The sequence below is a fragment of the Mobula hypostoma genome, chromosome 11 (genome assembly GCF_963921235.1).
Source record: "Mobula hypostoma chromosome 11, sMobHyp1.1, whole genome shotgun sequence".
Classification (NCBI taxonomy): domain Eukaryota; kingdom Metazoa; phylum Chordata; class Chondrichthyes; order Myliobatiformes; family Myliobatidae; genus Mobula; species Mobula hypostoma.
In genome coordinates, this window is record NC_086107.1 from 108,053,053 (window position 1) to 108,078,204 (window position 25,152).

The window sequence follows — 25,152 nt, forward strand, 5'->3', positions numbered from 1 at the left end:
CTTTGGAGCTTTCAAGAATGGGGCATGATCTCACCGAGGTGTGTAAGATTCTAACTGATGAGGTGTTTTCACTAGTGTGAGAGCCATGACAGAACATGGTTACAAGATAAAGGGCTAGTCACTTGCAACTGAAATACTGCAGGTAGAAACTTCTCCTTTGAAAAGTTCGAGAGTCTGTGGCATTCACTGCCCCCAGGGTGGTTGTAGAGGTTAGATCAACAGAAAGCTGGATGGTAGCATAGTGATTTTTATGGGCATCCGTTAGTCTCATGAGACCATGGATTTGCGCCTTGGAAGGTTGTATGGAAGACCGACAGTTGCCCATGCTGCAAGTCCCCCCTCTCCACGCCACCGATGTTGTCCAAGGGAAGGGCACTAGGACCCATACAGCTTGGCACCGGTGTCGTCGCAGAGCACTGTGTGATTAAGTGCCTTGCTCAAGGACGCTGCCTCAGTCAAGGCTCAAACTAGCACCTTCAACTCACTAGATGAACGCTTTAACCACTTGGCCACGCGCCAACACACAGTATAGTGATTAGCGCAATGCTATTAACATTCCAGTTACGCGGGTTCAATTCTGCCATTGACGGTAAGGAGTTTGCATGTGACTGGGTGGATTTTCTCCAGCTGCCCCCACATTCCAAGGATACGTAGATCAGTATTTTCTTTCTTTTTTTTTTAACTGTGCACAGGGTCCAGCCAGCTAGTCCCAATTTCCTGCATCTGCCCCACTTATGCCTCCAAAATGGTACATTTTCATTATAATGATACCATGTCAATTGGTCACATGGGTGTAATTGGGAAGTGCGGGCTCGTTGGGCTGGATGGGCCTGTTGCCGTGCCATATCCTGAAATAAAATTATGTCCAGCTGTGGAAGATACCTTCCTGAAAGATCGGGAGATTGTGGGCGATAGGGATCTGGCACAGTGGAGGAGCTGAGGCCGGGGTTAGGTCAGCCGTGACCATACTGAATGGTGGAATAATCCTGAGGGACAAGGTGGCTTCCTCAAGATCCGACTTCCCTGTGTCCGCGTGACAGTAACCGCTAATCATGTTCGTGACAACAGCATCGATTTGGAATAACCAACAAAACCGATTCATACTGGCGGCACAGTAGCATAGTGGCGCACACAATGCTTTACAGAACCAGCCACCAGGGTCCAATTCCTGCTGTTGTCTGTAAGGAGTTTGTACGTTCTCCCCGTGACCGCGTGGGTTTCCTCCGGGTGCTCCGGTTTCCTCCCACAGTCCAAAGACGTACTGGTTGGTAGGTTAATTGGTCAATATGAATTGTTCTGTGATTAGGCTAGGGTTAAATTGGGGGATTGCTGGGTGACACGGCTCGAACGGCTGTACCTCAATAAATGAATATTTGCAGCAGTCTCTACCTGGTCTGACTAAATTCCCAGGAGTTTTTCGTGGAGTCAAAGAAAGTAGAACAACATAACCAAACTTGGAACACTGTTACACCAAGAAACACCCTCTTTGCCCATATATCCATAAACTTTCGTACAAGTTACACTTGAATTTTTTCTTTACTTTAATACAAGACATACATAACATTTTATAAATATATACATTATACATATATATAATATATATATATGTTTTTAAAGAAGGTTCATTCCATCTTCATCTCTAACCACCAACGCCCAGTTGAGAGCCAACTTTGGACTGCAAAGTGACTGAAGTGAATCTCTCTTCAAGATACAAAGTTATCACAGCATAGAGGCCCTCCCAAAGAACAAAGTAAATATTGTACCTCTAAATGAAGAGTGCTGAGTTACTCAGAAGATCTACGTTATTCACAAAGATTTGAGTTGTTAAAAAGTCGACAGACAACACTCAGAACACAGCCTATGCTAGAGATATCATTTACAGATTTTTCTCTGTGCAATAGGAACTTAGAGCCACAATAAACAACAGGCAAGGTTTTTATTCCCTCAAGGTATACTTCAGTGGTTAAGCTGACAGGATCAGTGCGAGAAACAGGATGGATCCAGAGAAAGAGAGAGCCAAAATCTGCCACTGACAACTCAGGATATTTTAATGGAATTTTAAATGGCAGTCACTGCTCTTATGTAGAAAGCAGAGCAAGCATTAAGAAAAAAAATCCCAAACAAATTGAATCTATTTATTATTTATTTCTTTATTTAGAGATACAGCACAGATTAGGCCCTTCTGGTCCTTTAAGCCGTGCCGTCCCAGCAACCCCCAACTTAACCCTAACCTAATCACAGGACAGGTTACAATGACCAATTAACCTATCCAGTGCCCGGTTCATCTTTGGACTGTGGGAGGAAACTGGAGCAGCCGGGGAAATGCTACACATTTCACCGGGAGGATATACAGAGATTCTTTAGAGAGGACGTTGGAATTGAAACCCGAACTCTGACGCCTCGAGATGTAATAGAGTCATGCTAACAGCTATGCTACTGTGGCACCCTTAAGCAAGGTTTGTCAGGGCATCAATTATCAATGAAGTTTCCCTCTTTTAAAGAGCAGATTTTTTTTTCTATGCGAGGGGTCTAAGCCCCCAGGTTAGCTTGAATACTGAAACGGAAGCAACTTTAACAATATAGGATGGTTTTCTTACTACACAAAGTTACAACTTGGGTATTTATGTGTACAAATTCCTGGAGTGGGAATTGAACACAGACAAAAAAATTGTCATGGAAAAGACTACTTCCAAAGTGTAATCAAAGGCTTTGAATTTTTGCTTTTCAGTTTGGAAATTAGCATTTTAAGCGTATCACCAGTGCCTAGTGGGGTATTAGAATGGTAGGGCTACCCAGGACTGGGATTTGAAAGCACAACCTTACAATCCAGAGGCAAGACTGGGAGGCATTCAGCCATGGTGAAAGCCCAACATTATCCGAGGGGAAGGAATCAGCCAACTGGAATTGACGCAGTAAAGCAGTGTGAAATGGCATAGGCAGGGAGATGGCGAGGGAGAAAGATGGGAGAGAGAGTTGACCATTTCCTGATCGGTCGGGAAAGGATAAGGTGAGAAAGCAGGTGTATGGGGTTGAGTGGGATACGGGATCACCCATGGTGGAGTGGTGGAGCAGACTCGATGGGCTGAATGGCCTAATTCTGCTCCTATGTCTCTTGGTCTTATGCCATAGACTGGGAGTGAGAGAGACTGAGAGAGAGAGAGGACGAGGGTGGAAGAGAGGAAGTGAGAGAGAGGGGAGAGAAAGGGATGAGATTGAGGAGGAGATAGATAGAGAAAGAGAGGAAAGAGAGGGGTGAGAGAGAGAGAGAGGAGAGAAGGGTGTGAAATAAAGTGGTAGAGAGACAGCAAGAAATAGGGGAGAGGGGAGAGAGAGAGAGAGAAAGATAGGGGAAAGAGAGGGCTGTGAGAGGGAGAGGAGAGGGGGTGTGAAATAAAGGGGTAGACAGAGAGCAAGAAATAGGAAAGGGAGGACAGATGGAGATAAAGGGGAAAAGGGGCATTAGAGATGGACAGAGGGTGGAGAGGATGGAAACAGTGGAGATTGGGGGAGACATAGGGAGAATGAGAGAGAGGAGTCAAAGGATGGGGCGAGGGAGGGTAAAGAAGGAATGAGAAAGGACAAAGGGCAAGAGAGAGGGGAAAGGGTGAGAGAGAGGGAAAGTATGAATGAGAGAGGGGAAAGGGTGAGAGAATGAAAGACAGGAGAGGGAGAGTGAGAGGAGAAAGGGAGACAGGAAAAACAATAGCAGAGGAGAAAGAGGACGGAGGGGGAGAGATGGAATGAAGGAGGGAGAAAAAGAGAAATGACAGAGGGTGGAGAGAGAAAGGGTGGGAGAGGGGGGAGAGGGGAGGGAGAGCAAAACAAAAGAAGGAGAGAGGGGTAAGATGGAGAGGAGCGGAGTGGGGCAGAGGCCTCAATTAATACATGAGGGCTTAATAAAAATACTGAGAGGCAGGCTGTGTGTGCCTGAGAGAAGGGAGAACAGGGATGAGATGTCAGCAAGCATCGAGACAGTGAGAAGTTGTGCCAATTTAAAGCACCACCTGCTCTGTGAAATACTCCTCACTAATCAGCCTTCAATGTAAAGTTCCAAATTAAAAATCAAAGCCTTTGGCTATGTTACATTTCAGAGGGAGCATTGTCCCTTCCAGATCAGAACATCACAGGGTTTCAGAGCTTGGTGAGTGCAAAGAGTAGTGGAGGGAAGCAGCAAAGGGGGTTGACGTATACGGGGAGCAAATCAGGTTGGCACACCAGACTTGGAGAAGAGCTTTCAATAAAAGGCATCATCCATTTAGACCAGGAGTTCCCAACCTTTTTAATGCCATGGACCCCTTCAATTATGCAAGGTTGGACACCCCAGGTTGGGAACCCTTACCATGACATCGGTGAGTTGCTGTGTTTTATAATAGGTATCTCCATAGAAAACTCTGTGCTAGCTATTTCTGGCTCACTGCTTACTCCATCTACTGACCGTGTTAAGGAGCTGGGATGGGGCTGGGGGCACAGCTTGAATATTGAGTGTTGTATCTGAGCGAGGTTTTGCTCTGCTGACAATTCCTTCGTAGGTGGTCTTTAGATCTCTCACTGAGGCCATGACATCACGTTAGTGAACGGAGCACTGATACTCAGGAGTGGGTCGGGTGAAATGCCTCAACTTCTTCCTCTGGCGGCTTTTTCTATATGCTCAAGCTCTTTGCATGAAGAATTTGTCCTTCAGGTTCCTTTCAAATCTTTTTTTCTCTCAACTTAAAGCTATGTTTTTGATTCACATGCCCTGGGAAAAAGACTGTGCACATTCACCCTATCTATGCTCTGCATAATATGACGTGCCTCTATATCATCCCTCAATCTCCCGGGCTCCTCAAATCCAGGAGACTTTCTCATAAATGATTATTGTATTCTTTCTAGCTTCATGACATCTTTACTTCCTTCCACCCACATTATAAATCGTTTCCATAGACCTAATAGTATTAACTTATCTTCTTAGACATGTTTTTCTCAAATTTCTACAGATGTACCATGAAGAGCATTCTGACTGATTGCATTACCATCTGGTAGGAAAGTTTCAATGAACAGGATTGGAAATAAAAGTTGTGGGAAATTGTGGGCTCAGCCAGTTCCTTCATGGGCACTAGCCTCCCACTATCAAAAGGCCTAAAGAAGGTGGCATCCATCATTAAGAACCCTCACCATCTCAAGAAGGTGGCATCCATCATTAAGGACCCCCACCATCTCAAGACGGTGGCATCCATCATTAAGGACCCCCACCATCTCAAGAAGGTGGCATCCATCAGTAAGAACCCTCACTATCTCAAGAAGGTGGCATCCATCATTAAGGACCCTCACCGCCTAGGACTTGCCATCACGTGTTTTTTTATTGATTGGGATAAGGCGTGGAATAGATCCTTCAAGCCATGCCACCAGCAATCCCTCAATCCCTCAGTTTAGCCCTAGCCTAATCACAGGACAATTTACAGTGACCAATTAACCTGCCAACTAGTACGTCTTTGGACTGTGGGAAGAAACTGAAGCACCTGGCGGAAACCCACGCGGTCACGGGGAGGACATACAAACTCCTTACAGGCAGTGGCGGGAATTGAACCCAGGTCGCCTGCACTGAAAAGCGTTGTGCTAACCACTATGGCACCGTGCCCCCCCCTCCACCCCCGATCTCATTGCTACAATCAGGGAGGAGGTGAAAGAGTCTGAAGACACACACTCAACAGTTTAAAACAGCTTCTTCTCCACCATCAAATTCCTTCACCATTCTGCTCTCTGTTTGCATGACTTTTTAAAATATTTCTTGTTGTAACTTGTAGTAATTTTTAAATGTATTGCACTGCCAGCTGCTGCAAAACAGCAAATCTCAAGAGAACATGTTAGTGATCATAAATCTGATTCCAATTGCACTTTGACTCCTGTTCATCTTTTTAAGGGATACATCATTTTATACTATAGGTTGATTAAATGTAAGCTATTTATTAGATGTCTAGTGTACTGCAGAACCTTTTAATGTCAAGGAAATTCAGTCTCCTGGGGTTAACCTTGAAAGAACATCACTGGGATTACAAGTCCTCAAAAACACCAAGGGCAGGAGTTGTTTTTGCCATGGATGGGGTTGGGTTAAAGTGATCTGCTCACTTAATCATTAGTTGTCACAGGCAAGAAATCCAACCATCCTGTTTTTATTAACCGATGACCTGCCAGTATTGATTCAAGTAAAGAAGAGGGAACCAAAAGTTGCCTGAAAATTGTTCCTTTGTAACCAACCCCAATGGATAGACACTGGCTGTCTTCATCTATCCTGAGAGGTCGGTGTAGAACAGGACTGACAAATCCACACACCAGTTTTTCATACCCTACTAAAACCTAAATCAATATGATTGAATGAATTTATAGAGTGAATGAGTTTTTTTTTGCTTGCTTTCTCCTGTAATTTCAGCAACCTTTTGCATAAAAATATCCCCACGAACTTCGTCGGAGACTCTTCAGTCTGACATAGAGTCTACTCCCTCCACCACCCTCCATCCCCCGCACCCTGATCTGGATGGATAGCAAAGAAACACCTTGGTTTGGAAATGTACAGAGATGTCTCCACGTACCACAGCAAACACATACAGTACATTTCTGTAGCACCTTTGATGACATCTGGACAACTTTGCAGCCAATAAAAGACTTTGCAATGAAGGAATTAGAGTAGCCAACTGCAGACAGCAAGATTCCACAAACAAGACTGAGGTGAGCGGCCAGTTGTTCTTATTTTCAGTGATGATGGTTGAAGTTGAAACGTTGGCTGGGGACACAGGGAACACCTCTGTTCTTTAAAATAGTGGTCATTACTTTCACCAGATGAGCCAGAGAGGTAAAACATACAGGCCCTTTGGCCCATGAGTTGCTTACCTTTCAACCTACTCTAAGATCAATCTAACCCTTTTCCCTTACATAGCCTTTCATTTTTCGATCAACCGTGTGTCTACCGAAGAGTTTCTTAAATGTCCCTAATATAATGGCCTTCACCGGAATCCCTGGTAAGGTGTTCCACACACCCAGTACTCTCTGCATCAAAGAAATCCTTCCTTTGATACCCCCCCATACTTTCCTCCAATCACCTTTAAAATCATACCCCTTATAGTAGCCATTTCCACCCTGGAAAAGCCTCTGGTGATCTACCTGATCTATGCCTCATATCATCTCATACACTGTTATCAAGTCACCTCTCACCCTCCTCAGCTCTGAGGAAAAAAGCCCTAGCTCACTCAACCTATTCTCTCTTCCCTTTTTTGCCATGATGGTGGCTAATGAATACACTCAGATGTCTTTGGGATGTGGGAGGAAATCTTCACGGTCCAGTGACTGGGAATGAACCCAGACCTGTGAGGCAACAGCTTCACCAGATTCACCACCACCTGATTCAATATTAGAAGAAAGTCTGATGTTTGTACACATGCCATTGAGGAACCTCTTTGAATATCTAAGTCATGGTGACTTCTCTGAGCTCTTGACTCATTTGCTGGGACTTGCTTTGAAACTTCAGGCAGTTTTGTGCTTTATGTAATTGAAATGATTATGAGCCAGTACCAGTAAATTTCAATTTTACGATCTGTCTTGAAACCCTAATGTAGCCAAAGTAACACACACAAAATACTGGAGGAACTCAGCACGCCAGGCAGCATCTATGGAAAGGAATAAAGAGAGAATATTTCAGGCCAAAACCCTTCATCAGGACTCCACCTGAAGTGCTAGCTCTTTATTCCGTTTAGCCGATGCTGCCTGAGCTGCTGAGCTCTTCCAGTATTTTGTCTGTATTACTCTGGATTTCCAGCATCTTCAGAAACCCTTATATTTATAATGTAGCCAAAGATTTTTTCCCTTGTAGATTTTCAGAGGCACCTTAAGTAAGGTAAAGAGGGCTAGGGAGCGCAGGACTCAAGGCAACTGTGACGGAGTAATTAAGTTCGAGGGCACACGGAAGAATACAGAGATTTTGGAGGAAGGAAGGACGGTCCTGGAGATAGGGAGGATAAGCCCATAAAGGAGATTTGAAAACAAAGTTGAAAATATTGAATAACTGTAATCCAGTGTAGATGAGGGAGCTCTGGATGAAGGGTCAATAGGACTCGTACTGTCTGTGGAGTTACAAGAGACTGCAGATGTTGGAATTTGGAGTGACACCTGAGACGCTGCAGGTTCTCAGCTGGCCAGGCAGTAGCTATAGAGGAAAATTGACTCAAATGGTTGACTGTCCCTTTTTTCTCCATAGATGCATATGGAGATTAGGAACTTTTAAGACTCGTAAGAGATGAAAGAAAGAAATTGAGGGTTATGGTCTATGTAGAAGGGAGCGTTACATTGATCCTGGAGTAGGTTAAAAGGTCGGCACAACAATGAGGCCTGCGGGGCCTGTAATGTGCTGTACTGTTCTGTGTTCTATGCTGCCTGACGTGCTGAGTTCCTCCAGCATAGCTTGTGTTGGGTTATCTTTGTATTTTTCATAGAGGGACCGTGGGGGTTGCAATCATTGTCCATCCCAAGGCTCTCCTGACCTGAGGAGGCAGCTAGATCCAATTGCATTGATGGGTTTAGAGTCACTCACAGGCCTGTCCTGGTAAGGATGACAGATTCCCTTCTTTGAAGGTCATTTATAAATTGGTATGAATCTTTAAGACGATCCGATTAATTTCCTGATTCCAATGACTGAAATTAGCTTTAAAAAAAACAAATTCCAGATTTACCTAATTTCCTAGATTTAAACTCCCAGATGCTATGGTGGGAATCAAACCCACATCACTGGTTCACAGCCCTGGCTGCTAACTCTACACCAGCATGCCCACATTAAACACTGGCAGGAAAGCTTTGCATAATGTCAAGACTGCAGAGAATAGAACAAGGGAGTACAACCAGGATGCTGTTCTAAAAGAAATAGAGAAGTTCACAATAGTTGAGAGGTGAATAGGGGAGTTACAGGTGGGGTACACTCATCAGTAGCTAATTTTTTAGGTATACCTGTACAACTTGCTTGTTAATGCAAACAGCTAATCAGCCAATCATGTGGCAACAACTCAACGCATAAAAGCATGCAGACATGGTCAAGAGGTTCAGTTGCTGTTCAGATTAAAAATCAGAATGGTTAAGAAATGTGATCTAAGCGACTTTGACTGATTGTTGGTGCCAGATGGGGTGGTCTGAGTGCCTTCAGAAATGGACAATCTTTTGGGATTTTCACGCACAACAGTCTCCAGCGTTTACAGAGAATGGTGGGAAAAGCAAAATAAAAATCCAGTGAGCAACAGTTCTGTAGGCAAAAATGCCTTGTTTCTGAGAGAGGTCAGATGAGAATGGCTGGACTGGTTCAAGCTGACAGGAAGGTGACAGTAACCACGCATTACAGCAGTGGTGTGCAGAAGAGCATCTCTGAATGCACAACGCATTGAACCTTGAAGTGGATGGTCTGCAGCAGCAGAAGGCTATGAACAGCTACAGGGAGTGGCCAGTTTATTACGCTTAGGAGGTACCTAACAGAATGGTACTGCACGTGGGTGCTTTCGGTGAAGGCCAAAGTTTAGCTCAACTACATGCAAGATGGATCCCTTCTGTGCTGTAACATTCTGCCATTCTGATGCTGTTATCATAGACAATGCAACACCTGCCAACAGAAACATATTAAATAGCAATGTACTTATTACAAGTATAAAATTTCAACCTCCTTTTCAAATCTGTAAATGACCTTGGCATCAGCAGTCTCCTCCAATCTTGCAACCTTTTTATCATCTCTGTGCTCTAAAATTCTAGCCTCCCGCCCAGTTTTTCCTCCGTTGCAAAAACATTGGTGGCTGCACCACCTGTGTCACAGCTGCCAGAATTTGAACCTCTCCCTCTCTCTCTCTTGCCCTTCCATGGAGACCTGCCTGGGTGACCGAGCCTTTCACCTCCTGATTACGTACGCACGGCCGCACTTGTCCGAGGAGTCAGCTTTTCAGTGAGATACCCCACTGAGATCGCCATTCCTCTCTAAGGAGACTCAAAACATCCCACAGCCACCATTTTGGGGAAGATTATTGCCCCACCTCTCCCGGTACCAATATATAATCCTCAACTTTCATTACGTGGGGCAGCACAGCAGCATTGCACTGTCTTAGACTGGAGGTTTGGGGTTCAATTCCCACCGCTGTCTGTAAGGAGTTTGTACGTTCTCCCCCTAAATGCACGGAGTTCCCTCGGGTGCTCTGGTGTCCTCCCATGTACGGGTCAGGTTAGTAAGCACAGGTAGGTTTAGTAAGCTGTGGACATGCTATGCAGGCACTGGGAAAAACAGCGCCACTTGCATCCTCGGACTGTGTTGGTCATTTTCGCAAACAACACATTTCACTTTATGTTGCAACGTATACATAGAAACATAGAAAATAGGTGCAGGAGTAGGCCATTCGGCCCTTCAAGCCTGCACCGCCATTTATTATGATCATGGCTGATCATCCAACTCAGAACCCCGCCCCAGCCTTCCCTCCATACCCCCTGATCCCCGTAGCCACAAGGGCCATATCTAACTCCCTCTTAAATATAGCCAATGAACTGGCCTCAACAGTTTCCTGTGGTAGAGAATTCCACAGATTCACCACTCTCTGTGTGAAGAAGTTTTTCCTAATCTCGGTCCTAAAAGGCTTCCCCTCTATCCTCAAACTGTGATCCCTCATTCTGGACTTCCCCAACATTGGGAACAATCTTCCTGCATCTAGCCTGTCCAATCCCTTTAGGATCTTATACGTTTCAATCAGATCCCCCCTCAATCTTCTAAATTCCAACGAGTACAAGTCTTTCTTCATATGAAAGTCCTGCCATCCCAGGAATCAATCTGGTGAACCTTCTTTGTACTCCCTCTATGGCAAGGATGTCTTTCCTCAGATTAGGGGACCAAAACTGCACACAATACTCCAGGTGTGGTCTCACCAAGGCCTTGTACAACTGCAGTAGTACCTCCCTGCTCCTGTACTCAAATCCTCTTGCTATAAATGCCAGCATACCATTCGCCTCTTTCACCGCCTGCTGTACCTGCATGCCCACTTTCAATGACTGGTATATAATGACACCCAGGTCTCGTTGCATCTCCCCTTTTCCTAATCGGCCACCATTCAGATAATAATCTGTTTTCCTATTTTTGCCACCAAAGTGGATAACTTCACATTTATCCACATTAAATTGCATCTGCCATGAATTTGCCCACTCACCCAACCTATCCAAGTCACCCTGCATCCTCTTAGCATCCTCCTCACAGCTAACACTGCCGCCCAGCTTCGTGTCATCCGCAAACTTGGAGATGCTGCATTTAATTCCCTCATCCAAATCATTAATATATATTGTAAACAACTGGGGTCCCAGCACTGAGCCTTGCGGTACCCCACTAGTCACTGCCTGCCATTCTGAAAAGGTCCCGTTTATTCCCACTCTCTGCTTCTTGTCTGCTAACCAATTCTCTATCCACATCAATACCTTACCCCCAATACCGTGTGCTTTAAGTTTGCACACTATACGTGGCAAATAGAGCCAATATCTTTAATCTCTTTACATCAGCACATCTTTTGGCTGTGCTCATGATTGTCTGCGGGAACTTGCTGTGCGCACATTGGCTGACATTACAGTAACAATGATGTATCAAGAATTAGATCATTGCCCGCAAGACACTATGGATGGATTGGAAATAACAGAAAAGGTATTACAGAAACATGGGTCTTTTCTGTTGACAGACATGCTTCAGACCGGTACCTGGACAGAGAGAAACTAAAGTGGCCTCTTTGGGGACGGGTCTACACAGAGTAACCTTCTCTGGCCCCTCACAGTGCACAACAGTCCCAGGAAGGATGAAGATGTTGTTTTCTTATTCTGTCAGTGCCTACCTACGAGCCCTCAACGCTAGACTTACCATTCAGCTCAGCTGCAAAAGGTTGCAAAAATTACAGGCTTGACACATTTTAATATATTATTTCTGTATAAATATTACATTTGGTACATCTGGAAGAATAAGTCTTATTTGGCAGAAGCCAAATATTCAAAGCATGCACTTAAATAAAATGTGAATAAATAGATGCTTAAAAAAATAATATTTCTATGAACACTTCTTTGAAGCAAACTCTCCGAAATCCTATAACAGGAACTGTTTCCAGCAAACCCAGATGGTTTTAGGCGTCTTTTATTGGACCCCAGCTGGTTCCAATGAGATCCGTGTTGCTTATTTTAAGATTGTGACGCCCTTCTCCTACCATACGAACCTGCAGACTTTCATCACCTTTCTTATTCATTGGCCATTATCCGCAGCTAAGGCCCATGCTATCAGCATTGATGCTGAGGAGCCTAAAATTGAGCTATTTCTGCTCTCAACCCCACCTCCCCACTCCCCCACTCTCCTTTCCTTCTCTCTCTCTCTCTCTCTCTCTCTCTCTCTCTCTCTCTCTCTCTCTCTCTCTCTCTCTCTCTCTCTCTCTCTCTCTCTCTCTCTCTCTCTCTCTCTCTCTCTCTCTCTCTCTCTCTCTCTCTCTCTCTCTCTCTCTCTCTCTCTCTCTCTCTCTCTCTCTCTCTCTCTCTCTCTCTCGTTCTCTCTGCCCACCCATGTCTTCACTTCCCCGACTGGAAGGTGGGGGGGGGGGGGGGGGAACTGCAGAGATTTCTTACAACCTGCACACATTTTCGCACATTCTCATTTGGATCTTAGCAACTGTTTTGTCAAGTAGCGTTACATTCGTCGTTGAGTTTTTGGAAGTTGAGAGGAGAACAGAACTGAAGAGAAAACATTTTTGCAACCTAGGCTTTGCGGGCCACCCACACACCGAGAGTTGAATTAATGCGACCTTTTTTTTCTCTAAAAAAAATCCTTTTAGGTGCACACAAACAGCACGTGATAGCCAGACTCCGTAACTCTTGCGTGATGAGGTAAATCAAGTGTTTCGACCAGTTTGCTTGTTTTCTTTAAAAAAAATACACGCATGTGGTGCCATAAACTCATCTTTTCTTCTTTTGCATTGCAGTGTTGCACTCATTCCTGGACTGGACCTGGGTAGTTGTCTGGCCGTGTGCTACTTTAAAGCCCTCAGTCCCCATCTCTTGGTCAGGGCGTCGACCTTCCAAACTGGCGGCTGGAAGGTTGTTTCTGCAGAGGTCGGAGACCCAGGAGGGGGCCGTTAAGAACCCTTGCTGGTCAATGTTATAAAACTGTTTGGCGTCTCTCCCTTTGGAGACTGCATCCAAAGTGCCTGTGCTATTATATTTTTTGATTGGAGTGGGCGGGGATGGTGAGGGAGAGAAGAGGGAGGTCAGAGAGAGGCTACTAAGTGTCTCTGAGTGTTCGCTGTTGGTTCTCAGAGAGTGGGCGAGCCCCTCCTCATCAGAGGGCTCGATGGAGTCCTGGTAGGTGCACCCAGGACTCGTGCTGCCCCCACTGCTCTGACTCCGGTGGTGGCCCCTCAGCTTCTGGAGCCCGAGGACCCGCCAGTGTTGGCTGCTGTTCTCCCGAGGGGGAGGCAGGAAGGAGGGGCCGGTTCCTTGAGGGGGAGGGACCGTGCAGACCGCTGGGAGGGGCAGCGGGTCCTGAGGCGACACAGTAATTCTCAGGCCGTCCTCCAGCATCGTGTGCAGGCTGTCCACCGACTCGTCGCTCAGCGAGGCGTCACAGATGGCGACCTGCGAGAGGGAGAAGATAAATCAGTCTTTACCAACACTTGCAATTCCTTCAATAACATAGAACAGAACTGCACAGTACAGGCTCTTTGGCCTATGAAATTATGCCAATGTGTAACCTACTTCAAGATCAATCTAATCCTTCACTCACACATATCCCTCCATTTTCCTTTTACCCATGTGTCCATTCATGTCTACGAGTCTCATAAATGTCCCTGATATATCTGACTCTACCACCAACCCCAACAGTGTGTACCATGTACTCATCACTCTGTACAAAACATACCATTGACATCCCTTCTACACTTTCCTACATGAAGGAACACTTACAGTACGTCTGCACAGAGCACTGCCACAGGAAAGCACTGTCTGTCATTAAGTTCCCCCATCATCCAAGCCATGCTCTCTTCTCACTGCCGCCATCAGGAGGAAGGTACAGGAGCCTTAGGTCCCACAGACCACCAGGTTCAAGAACAGTTATGATCCTTCAACCATCAGGTTCTTGAACCAGAGAAGATAACTCCACTTGCCCCATCACTGAACTGTTGCACAACCTGCATTCACGGACTCTTCATTTCATGTTCTCGATATTTATAGTTATAGCCTATTTATTATTTGTTTTTATTTTTTCTCGGCACAAGCTGGTAAAACTTGAGGACTGGGCATAACCAAGTACACTCATTTCTCAATTGCCAGGAACTTTCAGACTATTCTAGTGGTGTTTAGTATTGAGGCTTTCTGGAGATTTACATAAATATTGCTGTGTAGCCCTAATTGTTTGATGTTATTGTGTAGGGACTTTGGGATGATACAGTTATAGATATTACTATTGGGACTATGTATACCCTGTTCATGTTCCATAGTCTTTCAATTTGCTCTTTCAATCCAGCATATTTCTCATGTTTTTCACTTACTGATTTCTGTATGTCGTGTGTGTTTGGAATGGCTAGATCTATAAAGTAAGTTGTTCTTGCTTGATTATTCTGTATTATTATATCTGGATGGTTATTATGGATTGTCCTATCTATTATAACTGATATGTCATAATATAATTATTATGTATTATCATTATTTTTTAATGTTTTTTTTATTTTTGTAGTTGCACAGTATGTTGTCTTTTACACATTAGTTGTTTGTCCCTCCCGTTGACTGTGGTCTTTCATTGATTCTATTATATCTCTTGTATTTACTGTAAATGTCTGCAAGAAAACGAATCCCCGGGTTGTATATGGTGACATATACAAACTTTGAAAATAAATTTACTTTGAACTTTGAAACTTTTGAATCACATTAAAATTATGGTCTCTTATATAAGAAGATAAGAGGCATAGAAAGAGTGGACAATCACTTTTGGAAAAAAGTCTCTGTCTGTCCACTCTATGCCTCTCATACACTTCCATCAAGTCACCTCTCATTCATCTTCACTCCAGGGAGGTCAAAATTGCCCAGTGCCGGTATTTAACTGATAAGTAGCTGGTCGGGGTTGGGAGCTCACTGGCTCTTCACTGACAACCTCCAGAGAAAGTAGTTGAGGCGGGTATGGTATTTGGATGAGAAGATTGATGGGAAAGGTTATGGGCTCCCACAGGATGGACTAAATAGGGGCAAATTGGAATATTCAAGTGGCCACCTTAATGGGGTAGACGAGTTTCGCCAAGGGGTCTGTTTTTATGCAGTATTCCCTGATGGTCAGATATCACAGTGTTACTCTTTGGCAACTATTTCAATGGTTTCCAGTTGCAGTTAATCCGTCTTTTCCCAACGCTTTCTTGACTGCAGTGTATGCACGGTATTGTCTTTGGTGCATTACAGAAAGTGAGGGGTCAAGTGCCGCTCCAGGGGACCAGATCTGCTGAGAACTCAGGGAGTGCCACACTGCCGAAGGTGCCGCGAGATAGCCTAACTAAACTATTTACTGATTTGTTTGAATTGAGATTAGCCTGGTAAACAGCCCTGAGCTGACACAAAGTTTTAGACAGAATACTTTATGTTTATGTGACTGCAAGTTTGGGTTGCTGATGGATCTGGGTTTATGTGGTGTCAAGTCAGATGGGGACCACACTCAGAGTCTTGTTTTTAAATGAGATACCTAGGTCTCTGTAGTGAGACTGAAGCTGTGTCCTAGAATAAACTTGCCAACTTCTGGGGCACTCAGGTGAATGTTGGAGACGTGTGTAGTATTGCTACTTTGTGCTGAATCTTTCTAATACGGGGCTTAAAGATAACACTAAACTTCAGACCGAACCCAACAAGTCAGGCAGCATCTATGGAGAGACATGGACAATTGGTGTTTCAGATCGCAACACTTCATCTGGACAGGTTTTTTGTGTTCCTCGACATTCCAGCTCCTGCAGCCTCTTGTGTCTAAGCCCTAAAACTTTCATGATCTTCGGGATAGACCTTGTTGCTTTTAGTCAAGCATGAGACCAATGTGACACCCTCTATCTACAAACAGGACATCCTAGAACAGTCCGCAGGCCTGGCAGCTTGGATCTCCCCCTGCCGGGCCAAGGAGTCCTGGATCTTGGAAACTGGGGGATGACTGACCTCTTTCACCACTACCCCACCCATCACAACCTGCCTACCATGTTCCCAAAGGGTCTCCTACATCTTAACTCTGGTCCTCATTCCCCATTTCCAAGGAGCCCATTGCATTCTGTGTCTCCCTATAATTTTGCTTCAATTTTTGGATCCAGGAAAAATTGTAACACCACATTGCTTCCCAGATTTGAATCTCCCAATAAATAAATGCTTTGGCTTGAAACTTTCCTTATGAAGTTCGTGCATTGACATTTAGCAAACAATTGTAGGATGAGTCTAAGAAATGATGTGTTGACATTGGAGGGAATCCTGAGAAGGTTCACGAGAATGATTCCAGGAATGAAAGGATTAATGCATGTAGAACAATTGAAGGCTCTAGGCTGGAGTTTAGCAGAATGAGTAGGGGAGGGAGCAGATCTCATTAAAACCTGTTGAATATTGAAGGGTCCAGATGCAGTGGATGTAGAGAAGATGTTTCCTATAGTGCGTAGCACTAGATGGCACAGCCTTATAATAGAAGGATGCATCTTTACAACAGAGATGAAGAGGAATTTCTTTAGCCAGAGGGTGGGAAATCTATGGAATTCATTGGCATAGATGGCTGTGGGGCTAAGTCATTGGGTATACTTAAAACAGAGGTTGATAGGTTCTTAATTAATCAGGGTGCCAAAAGTTACGGGGTGAAAGCAGGAGAATGGGGTTGAGAGGGATAATAAATCAGTCATGATGGAATGGTGGAGCAGACTCAATGGGTTGAATGGTCTAATTCTGCTCCTATGTCTTATGGTCTTTGGTTCCATGTCTGAAGTTCTGGAGAATTCCAATATTCTCTTTTCTTGTTTCTAAATCTTTCACAAAAAAGTCACAAGACGTGGACATCATTGGCTATGCCAGCATTTATGGTCCATCCCATGTTCCTTGAACTGAGGAGATAAAACGTGAATCAGACTGCTGAGTCTGGAGTCACACATCTGCCAGACCGGGAAAAGATGGCAGAGTTCATCCCTAGCAGGACATTAATGACCTGGCACCCCCATCAGACTGGGGAAAGATGGCAGACTTCATCCCTAGCGGGACGTTAGTGAACTTAATGAGTTTCTGTGACAACTCTGGCTACCTTCAGGGTGACGGAACAACACTTTATATTCTATCTGGGTAGCCTCCAAACTAATGGCATAAATATTGATTTCTCCTTCCGGTAAAAAAAATTCAACCCCCACCCCACCTTCCTCTATTCTCCACTCTGACCTTTCACTTCTCTTCACCTGCCTATTCTTTCCCCTGGTTCCTCTCCTCCCTCCCTTTCTCCTATGGGTCACTCTCCTCTCCTATCAGATTCCTTCTTTTCCAGCTGTTGACCTTTCCACCCATCTGGCTTCACCTATCAACTTCCAGCTAGCCTCCTTCTCCTTCCCCGACTTTTTATTCTGGCGTCCTCCCCCTTCCTCCTCAGACCTGATGAAGGGTCTTGGCCCAAAACATCAACTGTTTATTCATTTCCATAGATGCTGAGTTCCTCCAGCATTTTGTGTGTGTTGCTTTGGATTTCCAGCATCTCCAGACTTTCTCATGTCTATGCTTGATTCAATACTAATACTTGATCCAAATTCCAGATTAATTTAAGAGAGATTCAAGAGATGTTGGTATTTGGCAAAATAAAACAAACTGCTGGAGGAACTCAAAGAATCGAACAGCATCTGTTGGAGGAAATGAATTGTCCATGTTTTGGATTAAGACCTTGCATCAGAACCTCTGGATTTTGGAAAGAACTTTACTATCTCTTAACTTAAATGTATTTTTGAGTCCCAAGCAGCCTTGGAGGGATTTGAACTTGTGTCTCTGTCACAAGTCCAGTAAGGATTAAAGATTAGCTTTATTTGTCACATGTAGATCAAAGCATTGAAACACACAGTGAAATGCGTCCAACAGTCCAAATAGGTAGTGAGGGCAGCCCGCAGTGACACAGTGCTTCTGGCATCGACAGAGCATGTCCACAACTTACTAGCCCTCACTAGCACATACAACTTTGGAACATGGGACGAAATGTGGCCACGGCGAGAATGTATGAACTCCTGACAGTGATGGGAATTGAACCATGATCGTCCAATCGCTGGGCCTTTTAATATCATGAGCCAAACCCTACCCTCGATCACCGTACCCATTTTGGTAAGCAAGACAGCCATCCTAACCTATGACCAATCATTTCCCCCAGTCCCCCCCCCAACTCCTCTTGGGAAGCGACCCCATTCGAAACTGCTGACTTGCGGCGACCTACCTGCCTCTGCAGGGACCAGGTCAGGGTTGGAGACTGCAGCGAGGTCCAGGAACCAGAGGAAGGGATCTTGAGAGGCTGGCTGTTGCTGTCTTGGGCTGTGGGCGAGGGAGCCACTGGGTGGAAAATCCCGCTGGTAAACTGAAGACAAGAAGAGCCAGAAGGCTCCTGGGGAGGAGTGACTGAGAAAAAGCAACCAAGAGTTAAGCTCGGACACTTCTCCCCCAGTTCACTGGGAGCAGGGATAATAACCATTAACATTTCCATTTATCAGTCATCTTTAATTAATTAATTTATTGAGATACAGCACGGAGTAGTTTCTTCAAACCCTGGTGCCCAGCAACACCCCACCCCCAATTTAATACTAGCCTAATCATGGGATAAGTTACAACAACCAATTAACCTACCAATCGGTAGCTCTTTGGACTGTGGGAGGAAACTGGAGCACCCGGAGGAAACCCACATGGTCACGGGGAGAACGTACAAACTCCTTACAGGCAGTGGCAGGACCTGAACCCTGGTGGCCGGTATTGTAAAACGCTGCGCTAATCACTACACTACTCTGCTGCCCTTGACCTTAATGTGTGTGAGGTCTCAGGGACCATTACTGGACCAATATCAAATGCGAATTAGTGTAGGTTAAGTGAGGGACTGTTGATAAATTGATCAAAATGCCGGTGTAAGGAACATCTCTGTAAGATAGAGAGGGAGAAGTTTGGAAAGCCGTTCTCAATTATGCATTAAATAACTCAATTTATTTCCTGGAGGCCCTAAGTCCTTCCGAGCTTTGAAATGTATCCGTTTGATTCGTGCTGCATTTTCATCCCCCTTGTTTGTAACATTCTTTTCCCTTAACACAGTGTCGGGAAGTGCATGGTCATGCTCTTTGGCAGAAGGAATAAAGGCATAGATTACTTTCTAAATGGGGAGCAAATTCAGAAGTCAGAGGTGCAAAGGGACTGGGGTGTCCTCACGCAGGATTCCCTCCAAAGGGTAACGTGCAGGTTGAGTGGGTGGTAAGGAAGGCACATGCAATGTTAGCATTCATTTTGAGAGGACTGGGATATAAAAGCATTTATTTATTGAGAGGCATTGTTAAGAACACACTTGGACAATTGTGGGCAGTTCTGGGCACCTCATCTAAGAAGGAATGGGCTGACGTTGGAGAGGGTCCAGAGGAGGTTCATGAGAATGATCCCAGGAATGAAAGGGTTAATGTATGAGGAGAGTTTGATGTACTCACTGGAGTTTGGAAGAATGGGGGGGGGCGCTTTTAGCAACCTACTGAATATTGAATGGCCTAGAGAGAGTGGAGATGTTTCCCATAGTGGGGGAGTCTACAACCAGAGGACAGGGCCTTGGAATACGTTCATCCCTTTGGAACGGAGGTGAGGAGGAATTTCCTGAGCCAGGAGGCGGTGACTCTGTGGATTTCATTACAACAGACGGCTGTGCTGCGGAGGCCAAGTCGTTGGGTATATTTAAATCAGAGATTGATAGGTTCTTGATTCGTAAGGCATTAAAGGTTAAGGGAAGAAGGCAGGAGAGTGGGGTTGAGCGGGTTAATAACTCCGTCATGGTGGAATGGTGTGGCAGTCTTGATGGGCTGAATGGCCTAGCTCTGCTTCTGTGTTATGGTCTACATGGATGCATATGAATCTGAGGGGACATGGAAGTTTGATGAACTAAGGGTGAAATCTGGAAAACATGATGGAGCAATCAAACTAAATGTTTCTATTCTCTCAGCTCTGTCTCTTTCTTTGCTACAATGACTTGTTTTCTCTGTTTTGTCAACACTGCAATGGCTTGTTCTCCCCTGAATCTCACTCACTTGGAAGATCTTACAATACATCACGCTCAAAGCTTGGGAATATCCCAAAACACTCTAAAAGCTATTAAGTCCTTCTGAAATGCAGTCTCTTTTGTGACACAGGCACCAAGTGTACAGCAAGTTGTCATAAAAAGGCAGTGAGATAGTTCTCCAGGTGACCTGGTGTTACGATGGCCATTGAAGGTTATGTGTTGATCTGGAATCCAACATGAACTCCCACTCTTCAAAACAGTGGCTACAGGACATTTTTCACCCATCTGAGAGAACAGATAGTTCCTCAGTCTAACCATTCATCTGAAAGATAGTAATTCTGACAGCTTTACACACCCTCGGGTCTGCACAAGGAGCAAACACAAGAGATTCTGCAGTTGCTGGAAATCCAGAGCAACACACACGGAACGCCGGAGGAAATGAGCACCGATGGAAGTGAATAAATGGTCGGTGACTTGGGCCGAGATGCTTCACCAGGACCGGAAAAGAAGGGGGAAGGAGCCGGAATAAGAAGAGGAGCATGAGTGCAAGCTGGCAGGTGACAGGTGAGACCAGGTGAGGGGGAAGGTGGATGACCAGAGTGCGGGGGTGGGGCGGAGGGGTGAAGTGTGAAGCTGGGACGTGATAGGTAGAGTAGGTACCACTCTAGGTAATAAGCAATGGAACTGATGAACTACTGTCCTTTCCTTTCCAGTCCTGATAAAGAGTCGCCATACTCCCCCTCCATATTGTTGCCTGACTTGCTTAGTTCTTCCATCTTGTGTGTCTTACCCTCCACTATATCTTGTAAGGAATTTTAAAAATTGCTAGCTGAATAAGGGAACCATGAAACTACAAGATTATAACAAGAACACGTCAGGGAAGGAAATCTACTATCTTTCCTGCTTCACGCACACAAAATGCTGGAGGAACCCAGCAGGCCAGGCAGCATCCATGAGAGGAATAAAGAGCTGAGGTTTCGGGCTGAGACCCTTCAACAATTCTGTCGGAGGACGGTGCCAGAGCAAAGTTTAATCCACGTGGTTTGTGGATTGTGGACTCTAATTCATGTACGATGTGCTTCTAGATTTCCTGGCTGCTCCTATTTTTGTTGCTAGCTTGAGTGATTTTTAAATCGGGACAGGCTGCAAATAATCAACACTGAGCTGAACTGAATATACCTTTTGATTTTGTGTTTTGTGTCCTGTGTTTCTGCTCATTTTTTTGTTGCCATTTGCGTGATTTTTCTTGCGTGTGTTGGGGGTTTGATGTATTTTTTTGAACGGGTTCAACCATTTTTCTTTGTTTCGTGGCTGTCTGGGGGATGGTTATTCTCAGAGCCGTTTTCTGCATACATACTTTGATAACAAATGAACTTTGGAGCTTTATTCCTCTCCATAGATGCTGCCTGATCTGCTGAGATCCTCCAGCATTTTGTGCGTGTTGTTTTGGATTTCCCTCCTCGAGGACCACAACCCTGTCGTGGTTTGGAGGCTTGTGAGCCTCAATGACCTGGCTATGTTGGCTGGAGTCAGGGCTTTATGCTTTGACTCTTGCTAGGGTCACCCATGCCAAAATGGTTAAAGGGTAGAGGCCAGACTAAGAGTGGTCCACCGGTCCTCCAGGTTCGAGGGTTCAGCTCAGGGCTAACAACCCAGACTGGTAAAACAGAACTGTTAAGGAAACAGCAGTAAAGAATCCTTCTACATCCATATGTGATAGTATTCCAGAGTCTCCACCTAGGACTTGCATGACTGATGGGAGTGAAAACCAAGAGGAAGCTTCTGACACGATAGGGGAAGCAGTGAACGCCACCAGAGATGGCAGATCTTCGTTGCTGCCCTAAATGCCAGCAGCGTCATGGGCATAAGAAGAAAGATTTCTGGATTTCCAGCACCCTCAGAATCTCTTGTGCTTACCTTTACAGCTTGGCTCCACTTTTTATGTAACTCCTGGCCCACCAATTTGGTTTCAAGCTTAACTGCTCTTTGGATCAAGGACAATGAGGAATGGGAAATAAATGCTGGCCAGCAAAGGCCACCCAGCCTAAATGGAAAAATAAAGTATGGCCTGGATTATGAACCCAAGGCCTTTTATCTCAAACAATGGTGCTCACTTTCTCTCTCTTTCTTCAGCATCTATTGCCAAGTTAAGGGACATTAGCACGGCAGAGGATCTAGAAGAGAGCTGCAAACACGAGGAAATCTGCAGATGCTGGAATTTCAAGCAACACACATGAAAGTTGCCGGTGAACGCAGCAGGCCAGGCAGCATCTCTAGGAAGAGGTACAGTCAACGTTTCGGGCCGAGACCCTTCGTCAGGATTAACTGAAAGAAGAGCTAGTAAGAGATTTGAAAATGGGAGGGGGAGGGGGAGATCCGAAATGATAGGAGAAGACAGGAGGGGGAGGGATGGAGCCAAGAGCTGGACAGGTGATTGGCAAAAGGGATACGAGAAGATCATGGGACAGGAGGCCTAGGGAGAAAGAAAAGGGGGAGCGGGGGAAGCCCAAAGGATGGGCAAGGGGTATAGTGAGAGGGACAGAGGGAGAAAAAGGAGAGGGAGAAAAATAGAATGTGTGTATATAAATAAATAACGGATGGGGTACGAGGGGGAGGTGGGGCATTAGCGGAAGTTTGAGAAGTCAATGTTCATGCCATCAGGTTGGAGGCTACCCAGACGGAATATAAGGTGTTGTTCCTCCAACCTGAGTGTGGCTTCATCTTTACAGTAGAGGAGGCCGTGGATAGACATATCAGAATGGGAATGGGACGTGGAATTAAAATGTGTGGCCACTGGGAGATCCTGCTCTGTCCTCCCCATCCTGTCTTCTCCTATCATTTCGGATCTCCCCCTCCCCCTCCCACTTTCAAACCTCTTATTAGCTCTTCTTTCAGTTAGTCCTGACGAAGGGTCTCGGCCCGAAACGTCGACTGTACCTTTTCCTAGAGATGCTGCTTGGCCTGCTGCGTTTACCAGCAATGTTTATGTGTGTTGCTAGAAGAGAACTGGCAGGGTTGGAGAATTCTAAATGATGAAAAGATTTGCTTTATTTGTCACATGTATGTTAAAGCATACAGTGAAATGCGTTGTCTGCATCAAATCAAATCAGAGAGGATTGTGCTGGGCAGCCCACAAGTCTCGCCACACTTGCGGCGCCCACAACTCGCTAACCCTTACTCGTACGTCTTTGGAATGTGACAGCACTTGGAGAAAACCCACGTGGAAATGGGGAGAATGCGCCTGGGGTGGGGGCTGTAAGAGTAACACGCTCGAGAGGTTTGCTCTCTCTTTTCCTTTGTCCCTGGGGCACGCTACACAGAACCACAGGGAAGGTATGTTCCGTGCACACTCTTAAATAAATATCTGTTCATTCAATATTTAGTGCTGTAGTTTGTGTCCCTTGCGGGGATACATTAATTTTTTACTGTTTGCAAATAAATGATTAATATTCTTACTTGTAGTCACTGTTTTTTGTCTCATTCACCAAGCCCGCAAACCTGCTTCCATGTTACAGTCATCAGAAGCAGAAAAAAAATTTAATGCACAGCTAAACACAATAGATTTGTGCACAATAAGTTCTTAAAGGCTCGGGTTTTACAGTTCTTTCTATGCCTCTCCAGATTTTGATAAAGAAAGGATATTTGGTCAAAGATTTCTGAACACCCCTGCCTGTCCATTGGCTGAATTCAATGTCAGTGCATATGTTTGTTAGTGTCCACACAATGTTAGTGTCTTCAGTAGCGTAGTGGTTAGCACGACGCTTTTCAGTACAGGCGGCCAGGGTTCAATTCCCACTGCTGCCTGTAAGGAGCTTGTACGTTCTCTCCGTGACCGTGTGGGTTTCCTCTTACAGTCCAAAGGTGTACTGGTTGGTAAGGTAATTGGTCGTCTGTAAATTGTCCCGTGGTTAGGCTAGGGTTAAATTGGGGGGTTGCTGCGCGGCGTGAAGGCCCAGAAGGGCCTATTCGGCATGGTATCTCAAAACAAATGAAAAATAAATTACACACGAGCAAACTGGGTTCAATTCCCGCTGCTCTCCGTAAGGAGTTTGTACGTTCTCCCTGTGACCCTGTGGGTTTCTTCCTGGTGCTCCGGTTTCTTCCCACAGTCCGTACGGGCTAGTAGATTAATTAGTCACAAGAGTGTAACCGGGCAGCAGGGGCTCATCAGCCTTGTTACTTTTGCTTACATTACTCAACGTAAGAAACTGCCTTGGGAAATGGCTTTAAACAAGTTCCAACACTGAACCACACATTGATCAGGATTAGTCAAAGTCCGGTGAAAACGGAAGTGCTTAAGGATAGACGTAGAAGGGGAGAGGGAAGGTTGGAGATAATGTTTAGAGAGAAATACAGGGCCTGTCAGCTGAAGACATGGACACTACTGATCAAATCAAATTGTTAAGTCCCAGTTGTCAAGTGGAACAGAGAGATAGCACAGGACCAGGACCGGGGACATTGCACACAATAAATACATATATATATATATGTAAAAGCTTGGAATAATGGCTCACCAGCGATCTGCTCTGTGGGCCCTGACTGTGTCGTGGTAAAAGCTTGGCCCAAAGCCGTATTCTCAGCTTGTGAAGTGTAACTGTTGTTTGGCAGCGATGCTGTTCTGTAAATCGCTGTTTCCTTCACCGTTAACATATTTGAGCTGTCATTCTCAGCAAGGTCGTGACTATCTGTTCCTTCCTGTTAACGTAAAGCACACACACTAGTGTTTTCTTCTACTGAAGGTGCAAAGTAACTCCAGCGCTTTTAAGGTTGTAAACTGTCTCATTAAACATCACTTCGACAATTAGCATTCATTTCGAGAGGACTGGAACAATGAAGCAAGGATGTAACGCTGAGGCTTTATAAAGCACTGCAAGGCCTCACTTGGAGTATTGTGAGCGGTTCTGGGCCCTTTA

At 45.1% G+C, this 25,152-nt stretch overlaps 1 protein-coding gene across 1 annotated transcript in view; it reads right to left on the reverse strand.

Annotated features, from left to right (window-relative positions):
* Window positions 1–12,605: 12,605 nt before the first annotated feature.
* The window catches only part of LOC134354396 (voltage-dependent T-type calcium channel subunit alpha-1I-like), an 843,079-nt gene continuing 830,532 nt past the window's right edge, over window positions 12,606–25,152 (reverse strand). Inside the window, exons 35-37 of the mRNA XM_063063387.1 lie at window positions 24,754–24,934; window positions 18,440–18,618; window positions 12,606–13,626 (exon numbers count right to left, since the gene is read on the reverse strand). Of these exons, the coding sequence (XP_062919457.1) occupies window positions 12,949–13,626; window positions 18,440–18,618; window positions 24,754–24,934 (1,038 nt within the window). The 3' untranslated portion in view covers window positions 12,606–12,948. The remainder of the gene's footprint in view (window positions 13,627–18,439; window positions 18,619–24,753; window positions 24,935–25,152) is intronic.